The sequence below is a fragment of the Natator depressus genome, chromosome 12 (genome assembly GCF_965152275.1).
Source record: "Natator depressus isolate rNatDep1 chromosome 12, rNatDep2.hap1, whole genome shotgun sequence".
In the NCBI taxonomy this organism is placed as follows: Eukaryota; Metazoa; Chordata; order Testudines; family Cheloniidae; genus Natator; species Natator depressus.
The window spans coordinates 38,119,799-38,147,045 of record NC_134245.1 but is presented as its reverse complement, the minus strand read 5'-3'; the positions used below and the strand labels follow the sequence as shown (position 1 = coordinate 38,147,045).

General features: G+C 39.1%; 1 protein-coding gene across 3 annotated transcripts in view; it reads right to left on the bottom strand.

Annotated features, from left to right (window-relative positions):
* Positions 1-27,247, bottom strand: part of BANP (BTG3 associated nuclear protein) — a 265,439-nt gene that overhangs the window by 86,277 nt on the left and 151,915 nt on the right. For all 3 annotated transcript variants that reach the window (XM_074968886.1, XM_074968885.1, XM_074968887.1), the window contains 3 exons: positions 10,194-10,324; positions 5,328-5,390; positions 2,466-2,510 (listed from right to left, as the gene is read on the bottom strand). In XM_074968886.1, coding sequence (XP_074824987.1) covers positions 2,466-2,510; positions 5,328-5,390; positions 10,194-10,324 — 239 coding nt within the window. The remainder of the gene's footprint in view (positions 1-2,465; positions 2,511-5,327; positions 5,391-10,193; positions 10,325-27,247) is intronic.

Here is a 27,247-nt window from a genome sequence, read left to right as displayed (position 1 = left end):
GGGAGAATACAGCAGACAATGTTCTGAGAAGTACTCCAGCAGAAGAGACCACACACTACTACTTCTCCCGTTTGATTTTGGGCTGTATTGTACATATTCAACCTTCAGATAATATACTACGTTTGGGGAAAGGACTGAGGAAATGTCAGGTACAGCCATTACACAGCACAGTGTACATCGACAATGCTACAAAAGGACCTTTCCCGAAGCTGCCATTCTTCCTTCCTGAAACAACAGAGCTCCAATCCTCACTGAGACCACTTGATGCTTCTACAATCTAAATAATAAAGCATTGATAATATGCACACAGTCAGGGGCACATAAATTTCATTAAGGATGGAGCTAGTATCACCCCACCCATTGCACACTTGTTCACACTTCTAAGATTGCAGGAAAAAAGGAAGTAGCAAGTAGTATTCCCAAGAGTGCAAAAGTTATTGAATACTGGTGCCTAGGGGAAGGTACTTGCTTTGATACATATGCAAGCTGTCCTATGACAAAAGCCCCTGGTGATTCACATGGCGTAGCAATTAGTTCTGTGAATTCCAATACAAGCAGCATGAAGAAAACAATAAAAAGACTACACTATTCGTTTTGCATCCTGTAACATACAGTGAAAATGAAGTCTGAAAAGTAGGGTCAATGATGTCTGCAATACTATCATTTGTGGTTCACAACTAAAACTAATAAGAAATCAGGGGAAAAAAATGTAGGCAGAAGTTTTCCAACCAACTGTAGCCACAATCACTTCTGCAGGGCCAGAACTGTTCCTACCAACACAATGGTGTTCAACTCCAGTAACAGTGAAAAATCCCCTAGTATACATGAACTACTGATGTTAATTAAGCCAAAACTGATTCATCTGTATTTTTCTTCTCTTCTGTAATACAACCCTAATTCTGGAATATATATAACTTTTTCTTATTTATCCTTTCTAAGTTTCCACCAATTAGAAATCATCTATTAGATCTACAAAATTTCATGAACTCTTTCAAAAATAGTTCAGCCCTGAAAACTCATATTCACATCATAACTTCTTATTCCAGCATGGGAAACAGCCACACAGGATGTATGCTACTCTAATGGGCTCACTTAACCATCACCGCATAGGTACCATCAGCAAAATGTGATCATCCAAATCTTTTTGCTTGTAAATTGACACTGTTTTAATAATAAAAGTATTTTAACTGACATGTATTGGATCTATTTACAGAAGCAGAGATTCAGAACATTTACTATGGCATAAATTGTGCCCTATGTGGTATGAAATAACACCGCTAGGTTTGTAATACCAGAAAATTGCAAATAATCTGCACACCTTGTTAGTATCACAGAGAAATAAAAGATCCAGGGTTAAATATGCACTATTTCTTCCCATAAGACTTTACTTGGCATTTTGTTGCACGCAGAAGGGCCAATGAGGGATAAAGGAAGTAGTGAAATGCCAAAAAGAATGTTCCAACACGTGACTTCCATATTATCCTATTTCAGTGGCCTAACAATAGTACTACAACAAGACACTTCGGATTAAAATCCATACAATTAATTTTCTAAAGAGATTTTTTTTAACAGGTTAGGTTGTTTCACCACACAAAAGGCCAGGAATGGCCAAAGATTGAGAGTTCCAATAGTTCTGCAGAGGTTCAGAGTCCAAGTGGCCTGTGTCTTGCCAAAGTTCATGCCCTGGTCATAGATCTGAACACAGCTTGTATTATAATATTCAGCATGAACAAAAACAGTTGTTCATTCAAGTGGCCTGGACAGAAAGCTTCCCTTACATGAGTTCTTTTTACCGTGGGTATTTTAACCTAACATAATTTGGTAACGGATGTCCTGTGATCAGATGTTAGCAACTTCACTTCCACCTGATATGGAAATTATGTTAATTCAAACAATCTCGCAGAGTCATTGCTGCAGCTTGAGACTCAGTTTCATCCTGTTCCACACAGCATAAGTGCCTAATAAAGCTATCTTATCAAAAAGAACACAACCAGATGTGAAAGATCGCTCTCTCTCTCTCTCTAGACATTCCTACAATACAAAAGTGTCTGCTTAAATGTTCTTGTGTCTGCATAGCTTATGGTCCACATATGGCCACACTGACAGTCAATGACAAAAGCCTGAAAAGGAACATCCTGTGCACAAGATAATCAGTCTAGTTTAGCACAACAATGAAGAAGCCAAAGACAAGAAATTATAAAACATATGGATGAAATATATTATTGCATGAGTGATGAAATAATGCTGGTCAAATAGAAAACAATGTTTCATCATAAGCAGGCAAAATATCAACTGGTGGCTTAACATTTTTTTCTGTTTAGGCCAGAAAGATTTAAATAGAAGACATTGCGCACATTTTGGTCATTAAAACACCTTTTGGTAATATGAAGTCAATCCATATGTAACGTTTAATTATGAAGACTGAACAGCAACACTACCTAAAACTGAGAAGGATCAGTTCCTACCTGCCCATCTTGACCGACATGAACCTGATGTATCTGCAGATTACCCTGTAAAATAAGAATAAGAAACAGAACTCGCGAATTAGTAATAAAGTAGCACTTCTCAAGGAGATGTGTATTTATTTGAGGAAATCTATTAATTTAGGAAATCTCTTCTGAAGGTCTATGTTTTTTGGCAGTAAAACACGAATACAATGCTCCTGCACTTTAACCACAGAGAACGGATGCCTGTACTACTTTACTGATTTTCTCATTTTAAAAAAACAGTTCTTTGGGGGGAGGTGGAGGGGAAAGAGTGTTATAGTAAAATGATTAAGTAGCAATCTGTTTATATGGCTTTTATGGAGGTAGATTTTCCCTTCTCATATTCCCTCATTTTTATAAAATTGCAAACATGCACAATTCAAAACATTTGTCATCCTAAAATTAGTAGAGTAATTTTTTAAATCTTTGGCTGAAATGTATGTGCCATTCCTAATGGATATAATGTCTGTTATTACAAAGCTATCATTAGTGCTAACAGCCATTTCTTTCACTTTATTAAAACTCAACCCAAAATGTGAACAAAGAGTTCTATTATAGGAATTTCCTAGGCACGTATTACCAAAGATTCTGAATGCTGTAGACTATTTGCAAAAGACCTTTAGCTATGAAAATTGAAAAGGGAAGGAACTTCATTACACAAAGAAACTCCGATTTAATTTCTTTAAAAGGTCCTTTAAAAATATGTTTAAGGAAGAAGAAACAAAAACAAAACAAAACAAAACAAGAAAAAAACTCCCCAAAACACTTTATGCACAAGAGGTAAAATGGCAAATATCTGTGAGAAAAACATACCGATTTCTTTCATTTTTATCTTTTTTACACTCTATACTACTGCCAGCACAGTGGATAAAAATCAACAATTTTTTTATTTTGTTATTTAAATTATAAGAAGTTTTTCTCTTTAAAAATAAACCTGTTTAAAATAAAATCTGAATTTAATACAAAATATGTCAAGGCCTTAATTTATTATAATCTCTTAAAACATTTTAATAAAAAATAAATATGCTGAATCTATGAGCCAATATCAAAAACTTTGAATTAAAGACTGCTTTTCTATATAAAGAAAGAATCAGGAAGAAAACATTTAACTTTTGATGCCAAGCTTTATGAATATGGCACAATCGGTCAGTCTAAGTAACTTAGGCGACTGTCTCATTTTCAAGAGAATTTAAGCTCCAGTCACTTTCACTTAGGCATATTTGAAAATGTTCCCAGTCTGACCTGAAATAATCAGTTTAATTTACTGCCTACAGTTAATCCCTCTGTTTAGGAAATCATTTAGTTGTAAAGTGAAACATAGAAAGTTTATGTATCCAAAACATTTAAGGCTGTTTTGTTTAATAAAAGTAAACTTTGTTTTGTGTGTTTAATTAAATTATAGTTACCATCCTAATGCAGCTTGACACAAATCATGACAAGAAGTTAATTATCTAGTAAATAAGCAATATATCATTCACCATTTTCCAATATACTAAAATGTACAATTAATAGAAATCCAAAAATATTAAGCTATATAATTGCCTAAATAAACATAGTTATCGTGTACCCTGCTAGACAGCAAAAAATGTAACAAATCTAGTGGAAAGGCTGTATTTAGTTGTAAATCAACATGCTTTAATGGTTATATCAACCAATTAGAATGCACCTTTCTTTAGAAAATAACTGAAGAACAAATGGAAAAGTTGATTAAAATCAATTATTTAAATCAAGGTTTTCCACTTGGTGAATTAAATCATCTTGATTTAAATCAATCCATCCGGACTAGCTGCAATTCCACTTTCTTTCAAAGGAGTGTATATTGGAATAAATTATAATCCAGATGTTTTCAGACCGCCTGGCTAAAACATAAGCCTTCTTCCTGGAGTCTTTATATGCAGGCAACTCCCACTGAGGTCAATGGAGTTTAGTCTCTGAAGTGATTCCTCATGCCCACAGAAGACTCTTTCACAACAAATATCCACCTGACCACAGCTGGGTTCAGAGCCACAGAATTTGAAAATTCATTCTTGTTTCTCTTTACCCCATCCAGCCCCTGAAAGGAGAATTCTTTTCACTAAAACTCACTCCTATTTATTGTAATAATTTTAAGCTCAGAGAGCAGGGAATCAGAACAGACCCTTCACCAAAGGACCCCAGTATACCATACTATTTCATGCATTCTAAAATACATAGGACAGATTGGCTCCAATGGGAGTTTGGCTGTGTAATAATTTCAAGGCTGGGGCCATAACTCTGGAGAATCAGTTTTCTTTTCGCTGCACTATTTTTATGACAGGAGGTTGACAGAACTGTAATTGAGGCATGTAGTCACTGCCAGGCTTCTAGAAACTGCTTCATTCTCTAAATACTTTCACTAACAGGAATCTCAAAAATCCTCCTAGTAAGTTCTGCAGCTCAGTGAAAGACACCGTTAGGTATTTTGGACATATTCTGCAGGCTGCATTACTAAAATTCTTTACTGCTGAACTGCAGCGCTTGTTAAGCACAAAAGTTGTACTAGCTATAGTGGTACTCTGAAGGTACTGTACTTTGCCTCCCATGAAGCCCATTAAAAAGCACATCAGCTATAAGCCACAATTTGCTAATATAAAACACACATGGCATTCCTTGGTTGGCCAAATAAAACTATAGACAGAGCAGGAGTGTGCTACATTTGCTGAGGTTGAGGCATCTTTCAGTGTGGCTCTACCACATGCATTCAGTTCCACTTTCACCGGGTTCTTTCGCTTATTTCAGCATTGCTGCGAACAGTGGTTTAAGAAATGTAGCCCTAGTCTCTGACCAGTATCTACTCAGATGACATGTGGCATTTTGGCTCACCTCGCTGTCCTGTGTGATTTGGACCTGCTCCCCTTGAGGCACCTGGGCTATGTGGAGGTGACCCTGTGGGATCCGCAACAAAAGAAAACACCAAGAAGCATCAGAAGAAAATCAAAACTAGAGGAAGATGCTATTATCTCAGATTCATTATAGTTTTATGTATTTGGAGATGGAGGGAAATAATTCACTGAAACTCACAAATGTATAAAAATTGCTTAAAAAAATTAAGTGTATCCATATTTCTCCATTCTTTTATCAGAAGTTCAGATGGAACAGAACACCTTGTGGGAAAAGCATTTAACTGTCCAATGATGGAGAGGACACAAATGGGAATAATGATGACATTTATAGAGTGCCTCTCTCCTCAAAAGATCTTAGAGAAGTTTTCAATTTTAACTGATCCACAAACTATGGGACCAAACCTGCAAACAACTCAGAGAGACTACAGGATCAGAGCCTGAGGTATATCAGTAAAATAGAAAAATATTTTATATATAATATATAATCTTTTATATATAATATTTATATAATATCAGTAAAATATAAAAATCTTCTGTCACAGATGAAATGCAGCCACAGCTGAGCTAAATACAAAAAGGGATATATAGTGGCCAAGCTTTTACACCTGTTGAGGATCTGGCCCTAAAGTGGTTTTAATAATGTTGATACTTTATATTGATGACCCTTACCAATCACTCCTGGAAGAAATCAAGTATTCCATTTGGTAAAAATTTGGGGAGGAAAGTGAAAGAATTCCTTGTGTATCCTGACTGGCCTAAAGAACCTTTTGCTACTGTAATTTACCTGCTGATAAAATTGGATTCTAAATAACCTACTTTGGAGTTTATAAGGCTTTGTTTTCATTTTAATATGCCTGTATGAAACTGAGATTAAAGATATCCATTTGGAATACCGTCAAAGGCCTTTCTTATTTTATAACACAAGAACAATTGCATGTGAATTTCAAAGAAACACAGATCCCTGTATTTCAAACAGTTTCATTTCCTTTGAAAGGAAACCGCTATTTACAGGGAGAAAAAAAAACATACTGAAAGTATCAAACTGACAATAGGGACTGTATATAAAATTAGAGCATAGACTCAATCCATGTCGAGATAAGAATTGCTTTCCCTTCTTAACACCAAGCTCTCAGAGGTTCCCAGGGAAGCGCATTGAAAATTAAAAAGGTGTGATTATGCTGCGTTTATAGTTTTGGCAATTCTTTTAGAATAAAGAAAAAAGGTGACTTTGTTCAATCATCCATTGCAGGTACGTAGTTAACCTTCAAGGCCAATGATTTTAGTATGGCCACCTAAGCAATTCAAGCACAAAAAAAGAAATAATTATTTTTAGTCCTATCCCCCAAACAAAATTTGCATTTGCAGTTCCAGGGCATCCAGACCAGTCCCAGCACTGTTGGTTTGGGTTTTTGCATTTTCTGTGTAAATATTTGTGTGTGTCTGAATGTGCAAGCATAGGCAATGCTGAAATCTGAAGGCCATCAGCAATTCACACACACTGTATAGGGCGCGTAACCACAAATGCATTATGCCCCGCTAATGACCCGAAGCCTGATCTACACAAATCATTTTCCAGAGAACAAAGTGCAATGTTGTTTCCATCTGGTGCGGTCCTGGGCCTCTCTACAGAACCTACTGGACCAGATTTATAGCAGCATTGTTTAGATTTTGACTGGGGATTGCAATAGGTTTCCCAAACTCCAAGTTAGATTTAAACTTTGATTCCATAGATGAAAATTTAGTTTTATTTGGTATGCCCTTACCTTTTACATCTACTGCTACAGACTTTTTGTCTACATATCTTATAATGGTAATTTGCATTTCGAGAGTGCTCTTCATGCAAGGATCTCAAACATGCTTTACAAGCGTTTATTAAACCTCACAAAACCTCTGGGAGGTAGGTAAGAATTAATATATACATTGTAATAGATGGCGAAACTGAGATACAAAGGAATTCCCAAGATCACACAGCTAGTCAATGGCAGAGCTGGGAGTGGATCCCAATAACCCTGACTCCCAGTTCTTTTAAACAACACTGCTTCTCAAAGGGAGGTTTCTCTTTTACAAGCTTACTGCTGAAGAGGGTTTACACCTCTGGTTTTGAAAGTTTCTTTACAGCTCTGCCACATTTCAGAGGTTTAATCATTTGGCCTACAGACTAACTCCAATAGGAAATCTAGCCTACAGACCCTCAAGGAAAGCAATTAGCCTGTGATATGTTGCTGTTTGGGGGAAACGGTCCTTTCCAGAGAAATACAGAATTTGCCATCCATTGTGCATGATGCTCCAAGGAAAGCTGTGAAAATTCATAATTGCATCAAGCCAATTGTACAATGCTGTACAAGTTAGGACAGCGCATCATAAAAAAAAACAGTTTATACCAGTTTATCACCACTTGGGGCCTCTGAGAAAATGAGGACAGACATGGAGCCATACCTCCTTCCCCCTTCTGATCCTGGGGCACAAATTCCAGTAGCTACGGGGTTGCTCTAATTTATGTTGGCTAGAATGGGTCCCTAGGTACTTTTGTGCCTGGGAAAAATCAGAGTGCACTGCGTGTTCCCTTCAGGCCCTGATTATGCCAGCTTTATTTCACCAGGCAATTCCCCTACAACATGGAAAAGTTGCTTGATGTTACGTAAAGAAATAACACAGATTGATACAGACTGTTGCAATACTAAATACGGAATTATATAATAACCTATATAATAATCTACAAATCAATGAGTGTTGCAAGTTTTTAGTACCTTTGAAAATGAGCTCTGCCTTAATCTTTAGGCCTGAAAGACTTGCTTGATGCACTGTTGCCAACCCTTGCTATTTTATGGCAAGTCTTACGGGGTATCTGCTGTTTTTCTTAAAGCCAAACCTGTAGCGCCAGGATTCATTCTCTCTCTCTCATACCCTTCCCTTATTCCTCCTCTTAACCTCTCACTCTCTTCTGACTTGTTATCCTCACATTACAAGCATGCTTAAATCTCTGCCATCTTAAAAACCCCCATCCTCAACACCATTTTCTTCTCAAACTACCACTCCTTTTCCCTTTCATCTCTAAAATCTCTGAACCTGCTGTTTGGAGTGCCTCTCCTCCGATTCTATCCTAGAGCCTCTCTAATTCGGCCTCCACCACTTTCACTCCTCTAAACTCGCTCTCACCCAAGTCTCTAATGACTTCTTCCTAACCAAAGCTCAAAATCAGTACTCTATCCTCAGCCTCATTGACTTGTCAGCTGCCTTTGACTCCATTGACCATGCTGCTCTTCTTGAAATCTTGTCCTCCTTTGGCTTCTTTGACTCTATCTTTGCCTGGTTCTCCTCCTAAGTCTAACCACTTCTTCAGCTTGTCCTTGATCTGTCTCATCCCTTTTTCAACTTTCTGAGGGAGTTTCCAGAGGGCTCTGGTCCTTGGTCTCCTTTTCTTCTTCTACACCTTATGTCTGGATAATCTTATCTACAAACACAAATTCAACCACCACTTCTATGCTGATGACTCACAGATCTACTTCTCCACTCTAGACCTTCTCTCCAAACTAAAATCTTGGCCTGTCTCTCTGATATCTTTTAATGGATGCCTAGCATCAGATCAAGCTCAATATGTCTTAAGCAGAGTTCTTAATCTCCTACTCCCCTTCCCCTCTCCTGCCCTCCACGCAACCTCTCCCTGATACTTCCTTTTTTGATTACAGTAGGTAACACCACCATCCTGACTGTCACTCAGGGTATCATCTTCAACTCAGAAGTCCTCACAGCCAGCTATGTCTATGTCTATGTATTGAAGATCCTTTGTGCGTAGCACCTCTGCGGTATGGCCTTTCCTATGCATCTTCACAGTTACAAGTCTTGTTCAAGCTTTCATCATCTTACATCTCAATTACTCTAAAATCCTTTTCTCTGACCTTGACAAATGCAATCTTGCTTTACTATATCCATTCAGAATGTTACTGCAAAGATCATTTTCCTGGCTCATTGCTTTGATCATGTCACCCCTCTCATTGCATCACTCTACTACCCTCTATCACTGCCGATCATGCTTACCAAATTTGTCTCATTGTTTCCTTGTACTCCTCTGTCTGTCTCCATTTGTCTTCTCTTGGTTTATACTTATACTAAGCTCTCTGGGGAAGGGATCAACTTTTTGTTTTCTGTTTGCACAGCACTTTGCATGATGGGGTCCTGGTCCATTACTAGGGCTCCTAAGCGCTACACAGTTATACAGATAATAACGTCTTAATTTTTAAAGCTAGGGGTCCACAATATGACATATTCCAATATCTTTTTTACCTCACTTCTGCTTTTTCCTTTAAAATTATTTAATTACATACAAAATAGTTCTTGCATTAAGATTGTGACATAAAACTACAAAAGCCAAGGAAAGTTTCCTCAGAGTATACCAACACCATTAATTTAAAAAGCACAATGGCTTGACTTATTGCAGTAGTGTCTGGCTTGACTTTTAAATTTCCTGGCTTTTGTGGATTTGGGTCAAAATGTTAAGTTAATTAAAACATGTTTTTTTATAATTTAACGTCAATATTTACAATGTTTGCTTATATACATACATTTAAATGAACACACATGTAAAGGATTCAGCTAACAGATGTCCAAAAAGGGTTTTGAATGCAGTTTACAAAAAAAGGAAGACATGTGAATCATAAATGGATGGATTACTATTTGGAGGGAAGGATTTTCTGAAACATGATTAAGAGGCCGGGGGGGGGGGGGGGGGGGAGAGAATAAGCTAATCATCTTTTTGATGAAAAAGCTGAATCTGAGCTATGTGGCACATAAAATGTTCAGTGTTCTGGACTTTTTAAACTGGAAGAGATTATGAAGAATGAGTACATACTACTTGGACTTGGCCATCTTCTCCTATTTGGTGGATTTGAACCTGCTGAGCATTAGCCAGTGCATAGTGTAGGGCCTGTGGCTGGTTCGGCTGGATTTCATTAGATGCTGACACTGTGCTCTGAGTACCCTCTGGAAAGAAAAAGAAAAGACAAAATCCAACCTTATTTCATTTGCACATCTCCATGCCAGTTGCCATGCAATAATGGATAGGTAGGAAACTAACAAACAAACAGAGAGTAAGCAGATGCAGAATGTTTATGTTACCCTTATGCTTTGCCTGCAGTTTCATTACTAGCCTACAGGTCAGGTTACAAATTGAGGTACAATAAAAAGGCTTTAGTTATAGCTTACTCTCTGAAACATGACAAATTTACACATGTATTTTTGCTATAAATGCAATTTATGCTACAACAAGAAACTCAGAAGGCAGTGTCATGAAGGTGAATGGACCATCGAAGTAGCAAAATTTTTAATTTTTCTCAGCTTCTCTAATCCTCAATCCACCTGTTCAGCATCTGCCAGCACACCATCTTCCTTCAAGGTTTGAAAGCAACTTTCTGACAGCAGGACTGTCCGGCTGTGTAGACTCCCTCCTCAGGCCCTACGCTACCAGCACTCCCAGCTATCTTCGAGACACCACTGACTTCCTGAGGAAACTACAATCCATCGGTGATCTTCCTGAAAACACCATCCTGGCCACTCTGGATGTAGAAGCCCTCTACACCAACATTCCACACAAAGATGGACTACAAGCCGTCAAGAACACTATCCCCGATAATGTCACGGCAAACCTGCTGGCTGAACTTTGTGACTTTGTCCTCACCCATAACTATTTCACATTTGGGGACAATGTATACCTTCAAATCAGCGGCACTGCTATGGGTACCCGCATGGCCCCACAGTATGCCAACATTTTTATGGCTGACTTAGAACAACGCTTCCTCAGCTCTCGTCCCCTAATGCCCCTACTCTACTTGCTCTACACTGATGACACCTTCATCATCTGGACCCATGGAAAAGAAGCCCTTGAGGAATTCCACCATGATTTTAACAATTTCCATCCCACCATCAACCTCAGTCTGGACCAGTCCACACAAGAGACCCACTTCCTGGACACTACAGTGCTAATAAGCGATGGTCACATAAACACCACCCTATACCGGAAACCTACTGACCACTATGCCTACCTACATGCCTCCAGCTTTCATCCAGACCACACCACACGATCCATCGTCTATAGCCAAGCTCTACGATACAACCACATTTGCTCCAACCCCTCAGACAGAGACAAACACCTACAAGATCTCTATCAAGCGTTCTTACAACTACAGTACCCTCCTGCTGAAGTAAAGAAACAGATTGACAGAACCAGAAGAGTACTCAGAGGTGACCTACTACAGGACAGGCTCAACAAAGAAAATAACAGAACGCCACTAGCCGTCACCTTCAGCCCCCAACTAAAACCTCTCCAATGCATCATCAAGGATCTACAACCTATCCTGAAGGACGACCCATCACTCTCACAGATCGTGGGAGACAGGCCAGCCCTTGCCTACAGACAGCCCCCCAACCTGAAGCAAATACTCACCAGCAACTACATACCACACAACAGAACCACTAACCCAGGAACCTATCCTTGCAACAAAGCCCGTTGCCAACTGTGTCCACATCTCTCTTCAGGGGACACCATCATAGGGCCTAATCACATCAGCCACACTATCAGAGGCTCGTTCACCTGCACATCTATCAATGTGATATATGCCATCATGTGCCAGCAATGCCCCTCTGCCATGTACATTGGCCAAACTGGACAGTCTCTACGTAAAAGAATAAATGGACACAAATCAGACGTCAAGAATTATAACATTCAAAAACCAGTCGGAGAACACTTCAACCTCCCTGGACACTCAATTACAGACCTAAAAGTTGCAATTCTTCAACAAAAAACCTTCAAAAACAGACTCCAACGAGAGACTGCTGAATTGGAATTAATTTGCAAACTGGATACAATTGACTTAGGCTTGATAAAGACTGGGAGTGGATGGGTCATTACACAAAGTAAAACTATTTCCCCATGTTTATTCCCACCCCCCCACCCCCACTGTTCCTCAAACGTTCTTGTCAACTGCTGGAAATTGCCCACCTTGATTATCACTACAAAAGGTTCTCTTCCCCCCGCCGGTAATATCTCACCTTACCTGATCACTCTTGTTACAGTGTGCATGGTAACACCCATTTTTTCATGTTCTGTGTGTATATAAATCTCCCCACTGTATTTTCCACTGAATGCATCCAATGAAGTGAGCTGTAGCTCACGAAAGCTTATGCTCAAATGAATTTGTTAGTCTCTAAGGTGCCACAAGTACTCCTTTTCTTTTTTCTGTAATACATATACCAAATCATGCTGTTCCTTTGGATTGCCTGGCTGGAGCTATTGAAGATTACATCATATCTGCAATGCATTCAGTATTGCAACATGGAGGACTAAACTGTTCTGTTCTTGTAAGCAGGCAAAGTGTTGCCAACTCCTGTGATTTTATTGCAAGTCTTGTGTATTTTTCTTAACACCCCAATTGCTAGAGTCAGGATTTCACGAGAATCTCAACTTCCATTAAAAAAATAAGGAAATTTCTAGCCCTCATGGTTGCAGAGAAAAGTGTATCCTAAAATTTAAAAACTAGAAGATAAATAAAAAAGAATCGCAAGTGTATTTTTTTTAATTCCATGATTTTTAACTAATCACAATTTTTTTTGAAGCCTGATTCAATTTTCTAATATTTGGGGTTAGCGATACTGATAAGGTCAAGAATCCTTCTCTGAAAGAAGAGAATGGAGCAGAGTGGCAGAGAATAGGGACAAGGTTTTTATGTGCACCCACAAACTGAGACACAGCTAGTTAAAGCTCAGTTACGCATGGTTCTTGCAGCACACATGGTATGTCAGATCATCTACTATTTGGATGAAACTTAAAATACCCAACACAACAGGGATGATTAAAATTCAGCACCAGTCCTGAATTTCCTTCCTTTTATGTGAGAATATTATTTGGAGGGCACTTTTTGAAGTTTAACTGAGACCATAATGTCTCATGTATATAGACAGCATTGTTAACCATAAGGGATTTATCTAGTCATGTCAACATGGATTTAGAAACTTAAATGCATTTTATTTCCTTGATAGATTGTAACCACTTTCTCTATGCTATTTTGGTAAATCATATAAATTTACATTCAGGAAATTCTTAAAAATGTGGATTTCACTCCCCATTCTCCTCCCACTCCCAGTAATGACTTCTTCACTATATGGTAATGTAATGGGGTGCGCCTTGCCACACACAGTAGCATTCCATAAAGAGACACTGTGAATCTATATTAGCACAGATAACCATAATGAAAATATTAAAGATATGAAATGTTACTGCACTTGTACAGTGGACAGCTTTCTTATATTAATAACTTACCATTTTATGTATTGTTTAAATAAAGACTAGATGAGCCTAGTCCTCACAGAAGATGACTAAATGATCTACATATTTTCATTTTAAAGGACTCAGTTGGGGGAGGGGGGCTCAGTTATTGAAACACAAAACAAAGGAACCCTATTCCACAATGGAAAACTTCCACTTTAATCTTTTTGAAGTTTATTCTAGAAACACTAAATGATCTTTAATACAATAGTGCTCACTGTCCAGCTATTTAGGAAGGACAGGAGACACTGGATGTAGTTTAATTAGGCTGCAACTTTATTATTAATTATCTGGGAGTACCCCACAAATAAAAGTGTATAGTTCAGGTAATTCCATGATCATCTCAACATACAACAGGGGTGCTTCCATCAACCCTCCCCCTTTCCCATCCTGGTCCCCAGCCCACCTGCTGCAGGGACCTTACCCTCCCCCAATCCTCGAATGAGTGTTAAGGTGGGCTATAAAGAAGGATGGGGGAGGGTTAGTCATAGGAGCCCTGAACCATCCTGTTTCTGCTCCTTTAACGAATACCTCCTTTAAATCCTTTACCACTGCATTTATCAGATCGCGGTATCCCTTCCCTGAGGAGCACCTGCACTGGACATCCATCCCAAATCAGCATAATGAGTTGCGATATCATAGCCTAATTCCTGAGCCATGTTTACCCAAACTAACCCCCCTCCCTGAACCAGCTGTGGGGAAGGAAACAGACCCCCCTCACACACACATACACACACACTTTCCTTAGACCAGTCTGGAAGTGAGGGGAAAATTCCTTCCCAGCTCCCCCAAGAAAGGAGCGACTAGTGCAATGCTGAGAATGGATCCTGACCATACCTGATATTTCACCACTTCCAAGGGTGGGAGGGTGGGTGCTGCTCCACCTGATCCAGGTAGAAGAGGGCTTCTCCTGCCCGGCATTTACTTATATAACTTCCTCTTTCTTCTGGTCCCCTGGGTCAGCGTCCCCACTCTGAGCTGCAGCTGCTGCAAAATCACTCTGTCTCTCTCTACTCCTTAACTGCCAGAGGTGAGTAAAGACATTTTAAAGTGGGTGTAAAATTACATTTACATCCACTTCAAGAGGATTCCTTACATTGCCAGAGTATTGTAAACAGTTGTCATCCCCGCCCTGCTTAATGTGAGGTGCATTCACTGGCGGCTACTTTTACTAGAGCCTGCTTTATCCTAATGTGCTAATGTTTTAGCTGCAATGCTCTGAAAAAATAGTTTATTTAATTAGTACCTGTTCTCACACTCATTGTTTTATGAACAGACTAGTGCAAGACAACAAATTTATGTTTTTAAACCTGAGTCTGGAAACTGAAAACCAACTCAATATGGCTAAGCTAGAATCTAGTTATCTGGTGGAAAGTGTACTTGTTTTTGTACTCCAAATAAGCAGCTTTAAATTACTTTTACATTTAATTACATAAAAGACTGTCAAGAGAAAGTATAAATAAAGCAGCCAAGTAAAGCTACCAAAAAGAGAAAAATAAATAATGTATAACTGTTGCATATTATGCTCTAATTGTGGTTCTATTCCTGCTATTGATGGAGGCTGGGTCAGTGTGCCATATGGCTGACTATTATCCTAATTTACAGAAAGTCAGTGCTTAAATAGGTTTCAGAGTAACAGCCGTGTTAGTCTGTATTCGTAAAAAGAAAAAAGAAAAGGAGTACTTGTGGCACCTTAGAGACTAACCAGTTTATTTGAGCATGAGCTTTCGTGAGCTACAGCTCACTTCATCGGATGCATAGCATATCGTGGAAACTGCAGAAGACCTATTCGTAAAAAGAAAAAAGAAAAGGAGTACTTGTGGCACCTTAGAGACTAACCAGTTTATTTGAGCATGAGCTTTCGTGAGCTACAGCTCACTTCATCGGATGCATAGCATATCGTGGAAACTGCAGAAGTGCTTAAATACTCGCTCACAATTTTCATGAAGTTTCATGGGTATGTGATTTCTGTATCTTGTAATACAAGTTTTTTCACAGGAATCAGGACCAAATATTTGGCCTGGGCCGAATGGACCCACACTGAAGGAAAAACAAAATCTCTCTGTACTAGTTATAAGGATCAGAGACTTCGTACTTGATGTCACTGATCAGGCCCAACATATGATTTACTCTGAGGTCCAGTACCAGATACCCCTGTTCAGAGTAAATGGGTTCTGCTGTTATGTATAATGTATCAAATGGGTAATGCAGAAGTCCCACAGTTTGAGGACTTCCTGACACAGGAAAGAGGAGGGAGCACCACTCTGTTTGTATAGAACATCCCTGTGGTATTGTCTGTCAATACTGACAGGTTTCAGAGTAGCAGCCATGTTAGTCTGTATCCCTAAAAAGAAATGGGTGTTACCATACAGACTGTAACAAGAGTGATCAGGAAACGTGAGCTATTACCAGCAGGAGGGGGCGGGGGTTGACAGGACCTTTTGTAGTGATAATCAAGGTGGGCCATTTCCATCACTTTGTTCTTGTAAAGCGCTGGAAATGGCCCACCTTGATTATCATACAAAAGGTCCCCGCCCCCGCCCCCGCGCCCCTCTCCTGCTGATCACTCTTGTTACAGTCTGTATGGTAACACCCACTGTTTCATGTTCTCTGTGTATATAAAATCTCCCCACTATATTTTCCACTGTATGCATCTGATGAAGTGAGCTGTAGCTCATGAAAGCTTATGCTCTAATAAATTTGTTAGTCTCTAAGGTGCCACAAGTACTCCTTTTCTGTCAATACTGACACCCATCTCCCCTGTAGATGAGTTTGAAACGTCTGGCAAGCAAGGCAAACTGCATACAGCTCACTGACATTTATGTGCAGCAAAAGTTCTGCCTGGGACCAGACACCTTGGGTCCACTGAATGTATCCGATGAAGTGAGCTGTAGCTCACGAAAGCTTATGCCCAAATAAATTTGTTAATCTCTAAGGTGCCACAAGTCCTCCTTTTCTTTTTGCGAATACAGATTAACACGGCTGCTACTCTGAAACTTGGGTCCTGAGTCTTCCATCCAGTAACGGTTGGACTCAAGATGGAACAGAATGATGGGGTAAGAAATATGTTTCACCTATAACTTCAACAACATTTTAAAAGTGCATTTCCTATAGCTTGGAACTGATAATTATATCAGGGAAATACTATATTTCAGAGAAAACCTTAAACCCCCATTATAAATATGTTCTTATTTCCCTACCAGGAACAGCCTGTAACTCAAGAGTATCCATGAGTTAGCAAGGCCTGCAGCCCATTAAAGAAATATTGAAATTTGTTTGTAACTGAGTAATACAAAGAGACCTGTATTTGCTGTAGTCCAGCTGTTACTTTACAGATGTTAAAAACTATTTTTACATCAACAAACTTAAACAGGGGCTGGTCAGAACTGCATATACCAAGCTCAATCTGAAGTGGGAGGAATGCGGTCAAATGCATTCAGAACTGTACATCTCTCAAGAAGCAAACTTGCTTATAAATAGACTCCAGTCTTTGGCTTCATTGCAATGGCCAGAGTTAGTAACAAAAAAGGAAGAAAGGAAAAGAGAACTCAGCAGTGTCTACAAACAAAACATCCTTTATGTATAATTGTTTTTTCCCCTCTAAAGCTCTGACCAGGCAAAAGTAATATTTATCCATTTTTAAACATTCCTCATAAAAAACAAACACAAACATGAATAGCACACAGCTTGAATGGACAATATGTCAACAGTTATAAATCACTATAATGTAAACTATCTGGCCTCATATTTACAACTTTGACATAACAGAGAATCCCTGGCTCTGAGAAATTGTACAGCTGAACTCTCCTGTTGAAATTTTCCACTGCGTTTTTAGAATGGAGGATTTGCTTGGACATCATCTGAACAGTTGAGTTACTGCTGCTGTTATGGCAGCAATGTGGTATTTTCACAGCATCTTTCTTTTCAGGTGGATCAGATGCAATAGCGGCGCAGTTCTCCTTTGAATGAAAGATGCTTTTACCTTTTCACAAATGGAGGGTTATGAAATGGAAAAATGTTATAAATGACTTGTTCCTTTTCCATGAACTGAAAATTAGACCCTTTAAAATCTGTGTTTACTGTATGTTCTCATGAGCCAAAAAAAGGTAAATCTCTCTTAAAAAGGTCTTTATCTTTTGGGGCTAATCCTCAACACTTGAGAAAGTCACCCCACTAAAACACTTGTTTCTGTGGCATATTTTTCAAAGTTTTAATCCTCTTCAGGAGTTGTGAAAGGAAGATAGGATTTGTCTGACAAATGTAATTCACAACTGTTTCAAGCATGTGTGTATTTAACTTTCAACTAAGATCAATTTGAACATTCCTTATGCCAAAGGAAAAACCTCTGGCATTTCCCATATCATTTTTTCCACTGTCATTTTGCTTCATTCATTCTTTGAATTAATCTCTATTTAAATCTCCCTGTGGGTTTCTGCATCTTTATTTCTAAAGTAGTCTCCTAAAATAGACTGGTAGATATTTGTCTTCACACCCCAATTTGATTTTAAATAGGAGCTAAAAACCATAAGTGTATCTCTACTTCTCTTCAAAAACTCTGGCGGCAAAGCCACAGCTGGAATAAACTTGTTATAACTCCACTGACGTCAATGGAGCTATGACAATTTACACGAGTTGAGGATCTGCTCCCTTGTTTTGGCAAGAAGGGATGGAGGTTTGGATTCTGGAGCAAAGTGGTTTTTCGCTTGCTCTGCTTATTTGCATATTATTATCCAGAGTGCGCTTCCACTTCACAGTTATTACATAACACTATCAGAGCTCTACTAACAAATGGGAAGGCGGTTTTGGGTGGCCTGAACTCTTTTCTTAGAAAAAGAAGAATAAGAAAAACAGATTAAAATCAAAGATATCTACCCTTCCAAAAAAGGGCCCAAGTATTGGCTACGTCACCTCACATCACCCTCTACTGGACAATTCACAGAAATAAAAATGGACCCAATTCACTCCTCCCACTGACACCCCCTGCGCCCCCCCCCCCCCAAAAACCCACAACAACTATGCATGTTTTTTAAAAGGATATCTGCTTAACCTATTCTGGCGGCCATGTGTATGGCTCTTGTCAGAAAAAACAAGAAACAAAAACACACACGTTGAGAACTAAAAGCCTGGCTTGGAAAAGAGCAGGACAGACCACTGCAATTAATACCTCAAGCACAACAAAGGGTGACATTTTCAAACTGAAGCGCCAGATGAAATATGGGAATACAATTTCTCCCTGAGCCCAACAATCTACTCCAATTACTTTACACAGCCCATAAATCCTGCGACTGCTGTAAACTTGCACAGCCAATTAAACGTAGAACAATCTTAATGAATATCTTGGGCGGGAGGGGAATAGCAGTGAAAAGGCATAAGTTCATTTTTTTTCTAACTGCTTCATTAGACATATTTAGTCTAGAGATTAGTTACTTTTGAACTTTTAAGATTTCAGTATCCTGATGCAATAGTTACTCAGGCAAAACTCCCATTGACAATGCCTGATTAAGAACTATAGTATCCGTCTCATGCTGCCCTAGGCATCACAGACTAGGGGTCAGCACAGTTAACTTCTAATTGTGATATACTGAAAAGACAAGAGTAAATTTGTTATTTTTAAGATATATGATATAAAGCTAGTCACGTCATATACTGCACAAGCAGAGAAATACTTCAGTTTGAACATTTCACTCATAAAGTTTAACATGTCTAATGATAGTCAGCACAAGCATCTAGGAATGCAATTCAAGCACATGCAACCTCCTTAAATGTGAATGTATCCAGATCATTTTGACAAGGACGCATGTAACAATTCAATTCTCATAATGGGCTCTTCAGACCCACAAAAAAGAAACCCAGGTTACAGCCAGATAGGTTTCAGGAAATCAAATTTTAAAAAATGAAGTGAATACACTACAGTAATGGTAAAAAATACCAGATCAGAAGCTCTGCAGACTGAAGTCATCTACTGGGTCACAGAATAGGACATGCTGCAGGGCAGTGACCATGCAAGCTTCTCCACATTCCCACCAACAGTTCAGTCTTCATGGCTACCCCAGTCCTTAGCCAGTCTGCTGGAACTGCCAACTAGGAGGACAATAGTGGCAAGTTTTGTACCTGTCTGCTGGGAACTAGACTGACACCAAATTCATTTCAAATAATATACTGAACAGCTGTCAGACAGTAACAGCTTTGGTTACTACAAACCTGAACTACACATAGACCAGCAACCGAGAGATAAAAGATGTTAGATCCCATTACTAATCCTCTAAGCCATGCATCCAGTTCCCCTACAATTACACGCTCAGTATAATCCTTGTCTCCCTCCTCAGAGTATGCCATTCAGCAGCACAACCCACATCAACATGGATGGTTGCAGTTCAATACATCCAGCACCAGGGCCGGCTCTACCATTTTTGCCGCCCCAAGCAGTGAAAAAACCTGTCGCCGCCGAATTGCCGCCGCGGACGACAGGAGAGAGAGAAGAAGCTGCCGCTAAATTGCCACCGCAGCTGGTGGAATGGAGAAGTTGCCGCCGAATTGCCGCCACTGCGGAAACTCTGCCGCCCCTTTCTGACTGCCGCCCCAAGCACCTGCTTGGAACGCTGGTGCCTGGAGCTGGCCCTGTCCACCACACATATCCACCAAAAAGAATGTAGTTAAGCATTCTAACCCAGTCATGTATTAAGCTCTTTTCCACACGGTTGGTTATTATAAAAGTACAAATTAATTAGGGCCTGTATTTTCATCAAAAGCTATTGTATAACAGCTCATTCACTGTGTTCTTAAAAGAAATGCCAGGACTAATAGAACACATTGTTTTAAATGATGGTGAGACGTGTTAGATATTTGCCATTCCCAAATATAAAGGTATTAAACTATTGCTTTGTGCTTGCCCAGTTTTGAACAAGGGCACGCAAATGTCCCATACAGAAGAGAATGTCATTGTTTTACAGCACTTAAAAAAAAGTACTAATAAGTATCCCCTGACTGAAACACACACACTGTGATTTATAATTGAAAGCTATTCTGAGATTAATCAGCTCTCAAAGATATGTGATTAAAAACATCACTGCATGCTAATTACCGGTATGTAATTCAGCTCTACGTTAGATCTTTTTCCTCATTAGTGCCTTTCATTCACTGTATTCATATAAAGATTCATCAATAATCTCAGGAAGGGGAAAAAAACTAACCTAAAACTCAGGATAACAGCTAATACAGAGACTATAGTATACCCTCATGCACACATACATACCCCAAGCCCTCACAAATATTTTTAAGCTTCTAAATGATGTTTTCAGAACAGCTGGGCTGCAATGCAGACAAACTGACACTGTGCGTCCACTTCACGTATCAGTTGGTAGAAATAATATGAAAGAAAATACATTTTCAAAAGAATACTTTCTGAACCCCCACTACTACTTCCCAAAGGGATATCACGAAGAATTAATTATCTGGCAGCCAATGAGTTTAAACAAAGCTACAAACCAACAGTTATTTTATCACCTTGAACCTGGTGAAAGGGTTTTTCCACTCTCCATTATCTGCAATGCTTTCTTATAAGCTTAGAAAAATGTGTTTCAATTTGTCCCTCATTATTTGGTAAACGTTATATTGCTCCCCATCCTAGAGTACTACATGAGCTTTCTGTATAGTTTATTTCCTCCAGGACACTAGGTTGGTTACACCCAGCTCTGGAGGGACTTGCACTAGGATGCTGCTACTGTGTGCCCAGTTCATTATTTTCTCCTCTGAATAAAATGCACAGTGTTTTGTTAGACGGCTGCTCCTACACAGAGTAAGGAGCAGCTCAGGCAGGCAGCGTACATGCTGTGCTCTGGTGTGATCACACTGAAATAGAGATGTGTTATGGGCTTGGAATAAAATAAATATTCAGATTTGCAGAATATTTCTCCCCAGATAACAGTTTTGAGACATTTCAGCTTTTAAAGCCTTCGGGCCACACTGTGGCGCAGCCTAAGGCAGAAGTACGGGGAATAAGGGGTTGTAAGGCTCACTCTCCTAACTGGGCAGCCTGTTCAGATGGCTACTCTACGCACAGGGAGGAAGATAAATTGAGTAGGGCTACTAGTCCCCTCCCCCCTATGCAAACAAGTAAATGGAAAAGATATGGAGGAGAGGTACGAACTGGGAGGAGCCAAAGTAGACTGGAAGCTCATGGGAACAATAAGGGAGTCACAGTTCTGCCCAAGAGTTTCTCCTAGGGCAGCACAGTTACACACAACCCCACACTCGGGGCTAGGGGCAAAGGTCTAGCCGTTAATAAATTGATAGTGGCTTTTAAGCTGGCTAATTTTAACCAAACTCATTCATTTTGCTTAATTAAGAACATAAGAACGGCCATACTGGGTCAGACCAAAGGTGCATGTAGCCCAGTATCCTGTCTTCTGACAGTTGCCAATGCCAGGTGCTTCAGAGGGAATGAACAGAACAGGTAATCATCAAGTGATCCATCCCCGTCACCCATTCCCAGCTTCTTGCAACAGAGGCTGGGGACACCATCCCTGCCCATCCTCGCTAATAGCCATTGATGGACCTATCCTCCATGAACTTATCTAGTTCTTTTTTGAACCCTGTTATAGTCTTGGCTTTTACAACATCCTCTGGCAAAGAGTTCCACAGGTTGACTGATCTGATCAACAGGAAAATGTGCTGATCTTCAAAATTATCAGGAACTTTAAAACAAGTGTGACAATTACAAAAAGATGCCAAAAGGATATGTAAAATTCTAAAACTAATTTTAAAATGTGCTGTGGTAGAAGTGCATCCAAATCAATTGTCAACACATGCCTTGTATTGTGCAAAGAAATACATCAGTGATATTCTCAGTTAAAAACTATTTGTTTTTAAAACACATATGTTATTCACTGGTTTCAGAGTAGCAGCCGTGTTAGTCTGTATCCGCAAAAAGAACAGGAGTACTTGTGGCACCTTAGAGACTAACAAATTTATTAGAGCATAAGCTGAGATTCTTGAAGTTCAGTTCTTCCTTTCCAGAAATCCACTAGCTAAAAGACTTTTTATACAGCTGGCTTGCTAGTTATCATCATCAACAACAGAGATAAGCTATTCAGGCTTAAAATGTTAAAAATATTTGGAACTGTATGAACAGCTAACCTTGACAGATCAGATCAGACTCTACCACATTCCAGTCCACATCAAGAAAAACATGGCTGGAATATTATTTTTATTTATTGGTTGAATTATGCATTTGATTTAAACTGCTATCCTGCACTACGGACTGGAGTACTACCAAGTTTGGGGTGGGCGACAGTTAGCTGTATTTCAGAGCTGAATGGGATCTACAAAACAAACAGTTATTAAAAAAATGTGTTTTCCATACCAAAATTGGTCACAGAAAGTGAACAAGGCCATCATACGTACCTCGAACATTCTTGTCTTCTGTATGCATCATGGGAAACTGATCTGTGGCTGGAAGATAAAAGTATCTTGGACTCTAAACACATATTAAAGTGAAAATATAGTCAAGAAAAACATCCACCTATTGGACGTCCATGCTACTGTTCAACTATGATTTCTGCAGTACAATAATTTCACTGCTAAATACCATAATGGTAGTGTTTTACATATTATTTTACTATACCGTATGCCTTCCTATGTGCTGCCACCTAGGCATGAGACAAGCTCCCCAAACCTATTCAACCAAGCCACCTCTCTCACCTCATTTACATCCATCCTAAAAGCTCGGTTCTGCCACAAAGTCAAGGGGACAGCTTTACAGTCCCTGATATCTAACCACCAGGTAGTGATCAAACCAACAGACAAAGGGGGTGCCATTATAGTGCTCAACCATGAAGACTACATTAATGAGACCAACTGACAACTGTCTGACACCATCTAGTATATGGAAATCAAAGAAGACCCCACACCACAATTTACCCAGGAATTTAAGAATATCATCAAATCTTTCCCCAAACAACTCCAAGAAACACTCTACAAACTCGTCCCCCACAAACCCACCCCAAGATCCTTCGACCAGGGAACCTGGGCAGACCCATCACAGCTGGCCACGGCACTCTCACTGAAGAAATATCGGCACTCATAGAACCCATCCTCAAACCACTCACTACACAAAGGGCCATCTCCCTCCAGGACACAACTGACTTCTTCCACAAACTCTGCAATGTTAACCATCTCCCTCAGAATCCCTCCCTCCACCATGGATGTCACTTCCCGATATACCAACATCCCTCACAATGACGGCATCGCTGCCTGCCTCAAATATTTACAAGACAACTGTGGCACCCTACGTTTCCCAGACCTGAAGAAGAGCTCTCTGTAAGCTTGAATGCTTGTCTCTCTCATCAACAGAAGCTGGTCCAATAAGAGATATTACCTAACCCACCTTGTCTTATGAAGCCTATGAAGCATTAAAAGAAACATAGAGAAACTAGTTTAAAGAAACTATGTAGATATGACCATGCCTTATTGATTAACTGTAAGATATTACTGTAAACTTTGTCCTTCCTCTCCCACCCCACTTTCCTGGTCTGTTTATGACACTCACTTATCACATCCTGTCAAACTTAGACTCTCTTTGTTACTTATTTGAGTGCACAAAAGTGTGCATTGAAAATAATAATTAATATTATTGTTGACTGTGCAAATATTACGACTCCTGTTCATTACTGTTTAGGAAGATCAACTGTAATACTCCACAAGAAACTGAGCTATAAGGCCACACACTCTTCAGAATGTTTTGATGACATCACAGTGAACACAGAAAGAAAACTGAACGGTTTCTGATGGCAGACTAATCCTGAGATGTATTTTTTATGCAAGTCATAGTCTTCCTCTCCTGTGTGAAGCAGCTACAATATTTTACCCAAAAGGTAGATGTTTAATTAAAATACACATTATATACCTATTTATATAGATCACTCATTGTACTTAGTCACCTAACAGTATCTACAACTTAATTAAATCAAACAGAAGCATCTATACTAGACAGTCCAGTCATTACTGTTATTGTTGCCCAACGGCAACATTCATTGACCAGCCCAGAACAAAATTCTAAACTAAATGCCTGTCTAATCAGGTGCACCTTAGTATGACGTGAAAGCAGTAATATACCAACTCCAGCAAACAAGCAGGATAAGAGAGTTCCATAGGTGAGGAAAGGACAGGTATTGAGAAGACCCTACAATCTCTCTCATAGTGTTGTATCCTAAGACCTGACTAAAGGAACACTCAAGCTTCTCTTAACAGCATGGGCAAACAATAGGGAAAGAGAGAGTTTCTCAAGTAGCTGAATTTCAGACCATTCAAGGCTCACCTTAAATTGCTCCCTGAAGCAAATGCTACCATAAAAAGTTGTCTGGGTTCATATGTAACACTTTAAAAAGCCATACTTGACAGCTATGTTGTCATAACTGTGAAATACAGACCTTAGATTACTTCAGAGCTGTAAAATATGATTTATTTTCCCTACTAGCTGGCAGTGGGAATTTTGCCACATCCATTATACAGTGTATATAATAAGTAACAGAAGCCTATGAATTATGGGCCCATAATTCAACCGAGGGGTTCCAGGGATGTCAAACCAGAAAAGCAAAGCCTAAGTGGTTCATGTATTTACCTGAACACTGAGATGGAATTACAACTCTGTCATCCAAAAGTTATCTTTTTCCCCCCTCCTAACACTGCATGAATCAATTTAAAAAAAAAAAAAAATCTTTCCTCCTTCCTTTTCCCTATACTCTCATCCTGCCTCTTATCCCTTCCTTCCTGCTCTCTTTATACTCTTCCACTCTTTTCAAATCGCTGCTGGAGAAGCTTCAGGTGAAACACTATGGCTCCCACCTGTTCTTGGGATGCCATAAATGTTTTCAGAGCAGCAGCAGAGCCTGACTAGAGTTTGCTGCTTTTTGTTAACAGTGTTTTCACAGTTCCTGGATGTGAAGATACCTGGTGGATTCACGCAGGACCTCAAACACTCCCAGAAAATGGGACCAACCATGTTCTGAGGAACACCTAAGACACAGAAACCATGAAACCCATGGAACATTTCATCCACATTTATCAAAGATGGAGGCTACTATTACTGTCCGTGTCCCACCACTGGCAAAGAGAATCTCATTGCCCTGAAAGCTAAACGTGCAGATGTTTCAGTAGAACTTTATCACATTCAGGATAAAAAGACATTTTTAAAGGCTATAACGGAAAGAGACAGAGAGTGAGAGTGCAGTTTTTGTTTAGATAGGAGACTACTGCCTCTTGAGTTAATATAGTGGCCTTTAGTGGACAAAATGCCCTCAACCTGCAGCTGTGGGCTTTATATCTCACTGTTGGTCCTTTTTTCACCGAGCAGATTAATGAGTAATAGCTTTCCATAATGAACTCCAACACCAGTCAATATGTACATGCTAATGTGGCTCTAAGGTCCACAACTATTGCATTTTCTATAAAGAAAACAGTTTTGAAAGAGAGCCTCAAAATAAACTCCTATCAATAAATATAACTTATGGTAATCATTATGCTGATTAGTTGTTTTAATCTGAGGATTCTGGAAATTATTTCAAGTTTCAGTATATAAAATTGTCCATTGAAAGCAGATTTAGACATTCTTTGCGTAAGATACAGCAGTTAGTGTTAACATGCAACCAGAAACTTCATGGAGGCAAGTAAACGTACTTCCTCTTCTTTGGGCTCACCTCCAAAATGCTGCTTTTAATATATGATGTACGAACACCCCACAACACTGCTTTTAATATAAGCATGAGCCAAAAATGCCCCATGAGAATATTTCCTAGGTCAACATTTTTCATTGTATTATTGTTCATGCCTATATCTATGTGGAAACATAGAACTCCCTACTAGATTTTTAAGGATGGCTGGTAGATATTTTGTGAACAAAATTAAACATGTCCTAATAAACTGTATGAACATACTGTGAAAAAAAAGACTTCTTTAACAAGATTCATTTTTCTTTTATTCTTATTATGAATCTTAATCACAGATAAATATACAGCCCCTCTACTTAAAAAGCTTAATAATCGGTTACCACGTAGTGGGTATACTACATAATGGCATGAACTTGCACATAAATTATTAGTATATAAGGATTTTGTATTTAAACAGCCAACATTTTTGTTTGGGGTTGGGGAAGGGGCAATCAAACCAGAACATTATTGCAGAAAGGAGTCGAGACATTATAACCCATTGAAACTATTATGTTTCTTACCTACTGAAATCGGTTACAATTTTCATTTCAAAACAAGAACATATTTATTGATGGTTTGGTGGATGGCTTCCCTTCCTCCATCTCTTGCCAGAAACACACACACACACACCTGCTTGTCAACATTAAACTCTACTTGCAAGAAAAGCTGCAACAAGCCACAGACTTATTCCAAAATGATCACTTGAAATTTCATCATCAGTTTTCTCAGTTTATATTCAAGTATAGATAGTACATTATAGCTACATAAAGATACTGCAATTTGTAGGGTCTACATATGAGCCTCTTGTAAATGTAGATTAATAGAAGCTAATTTTATTTTCAAGTATTTTGAAAGACAAATGAAATTTTTAGGGTAAATTTCCAT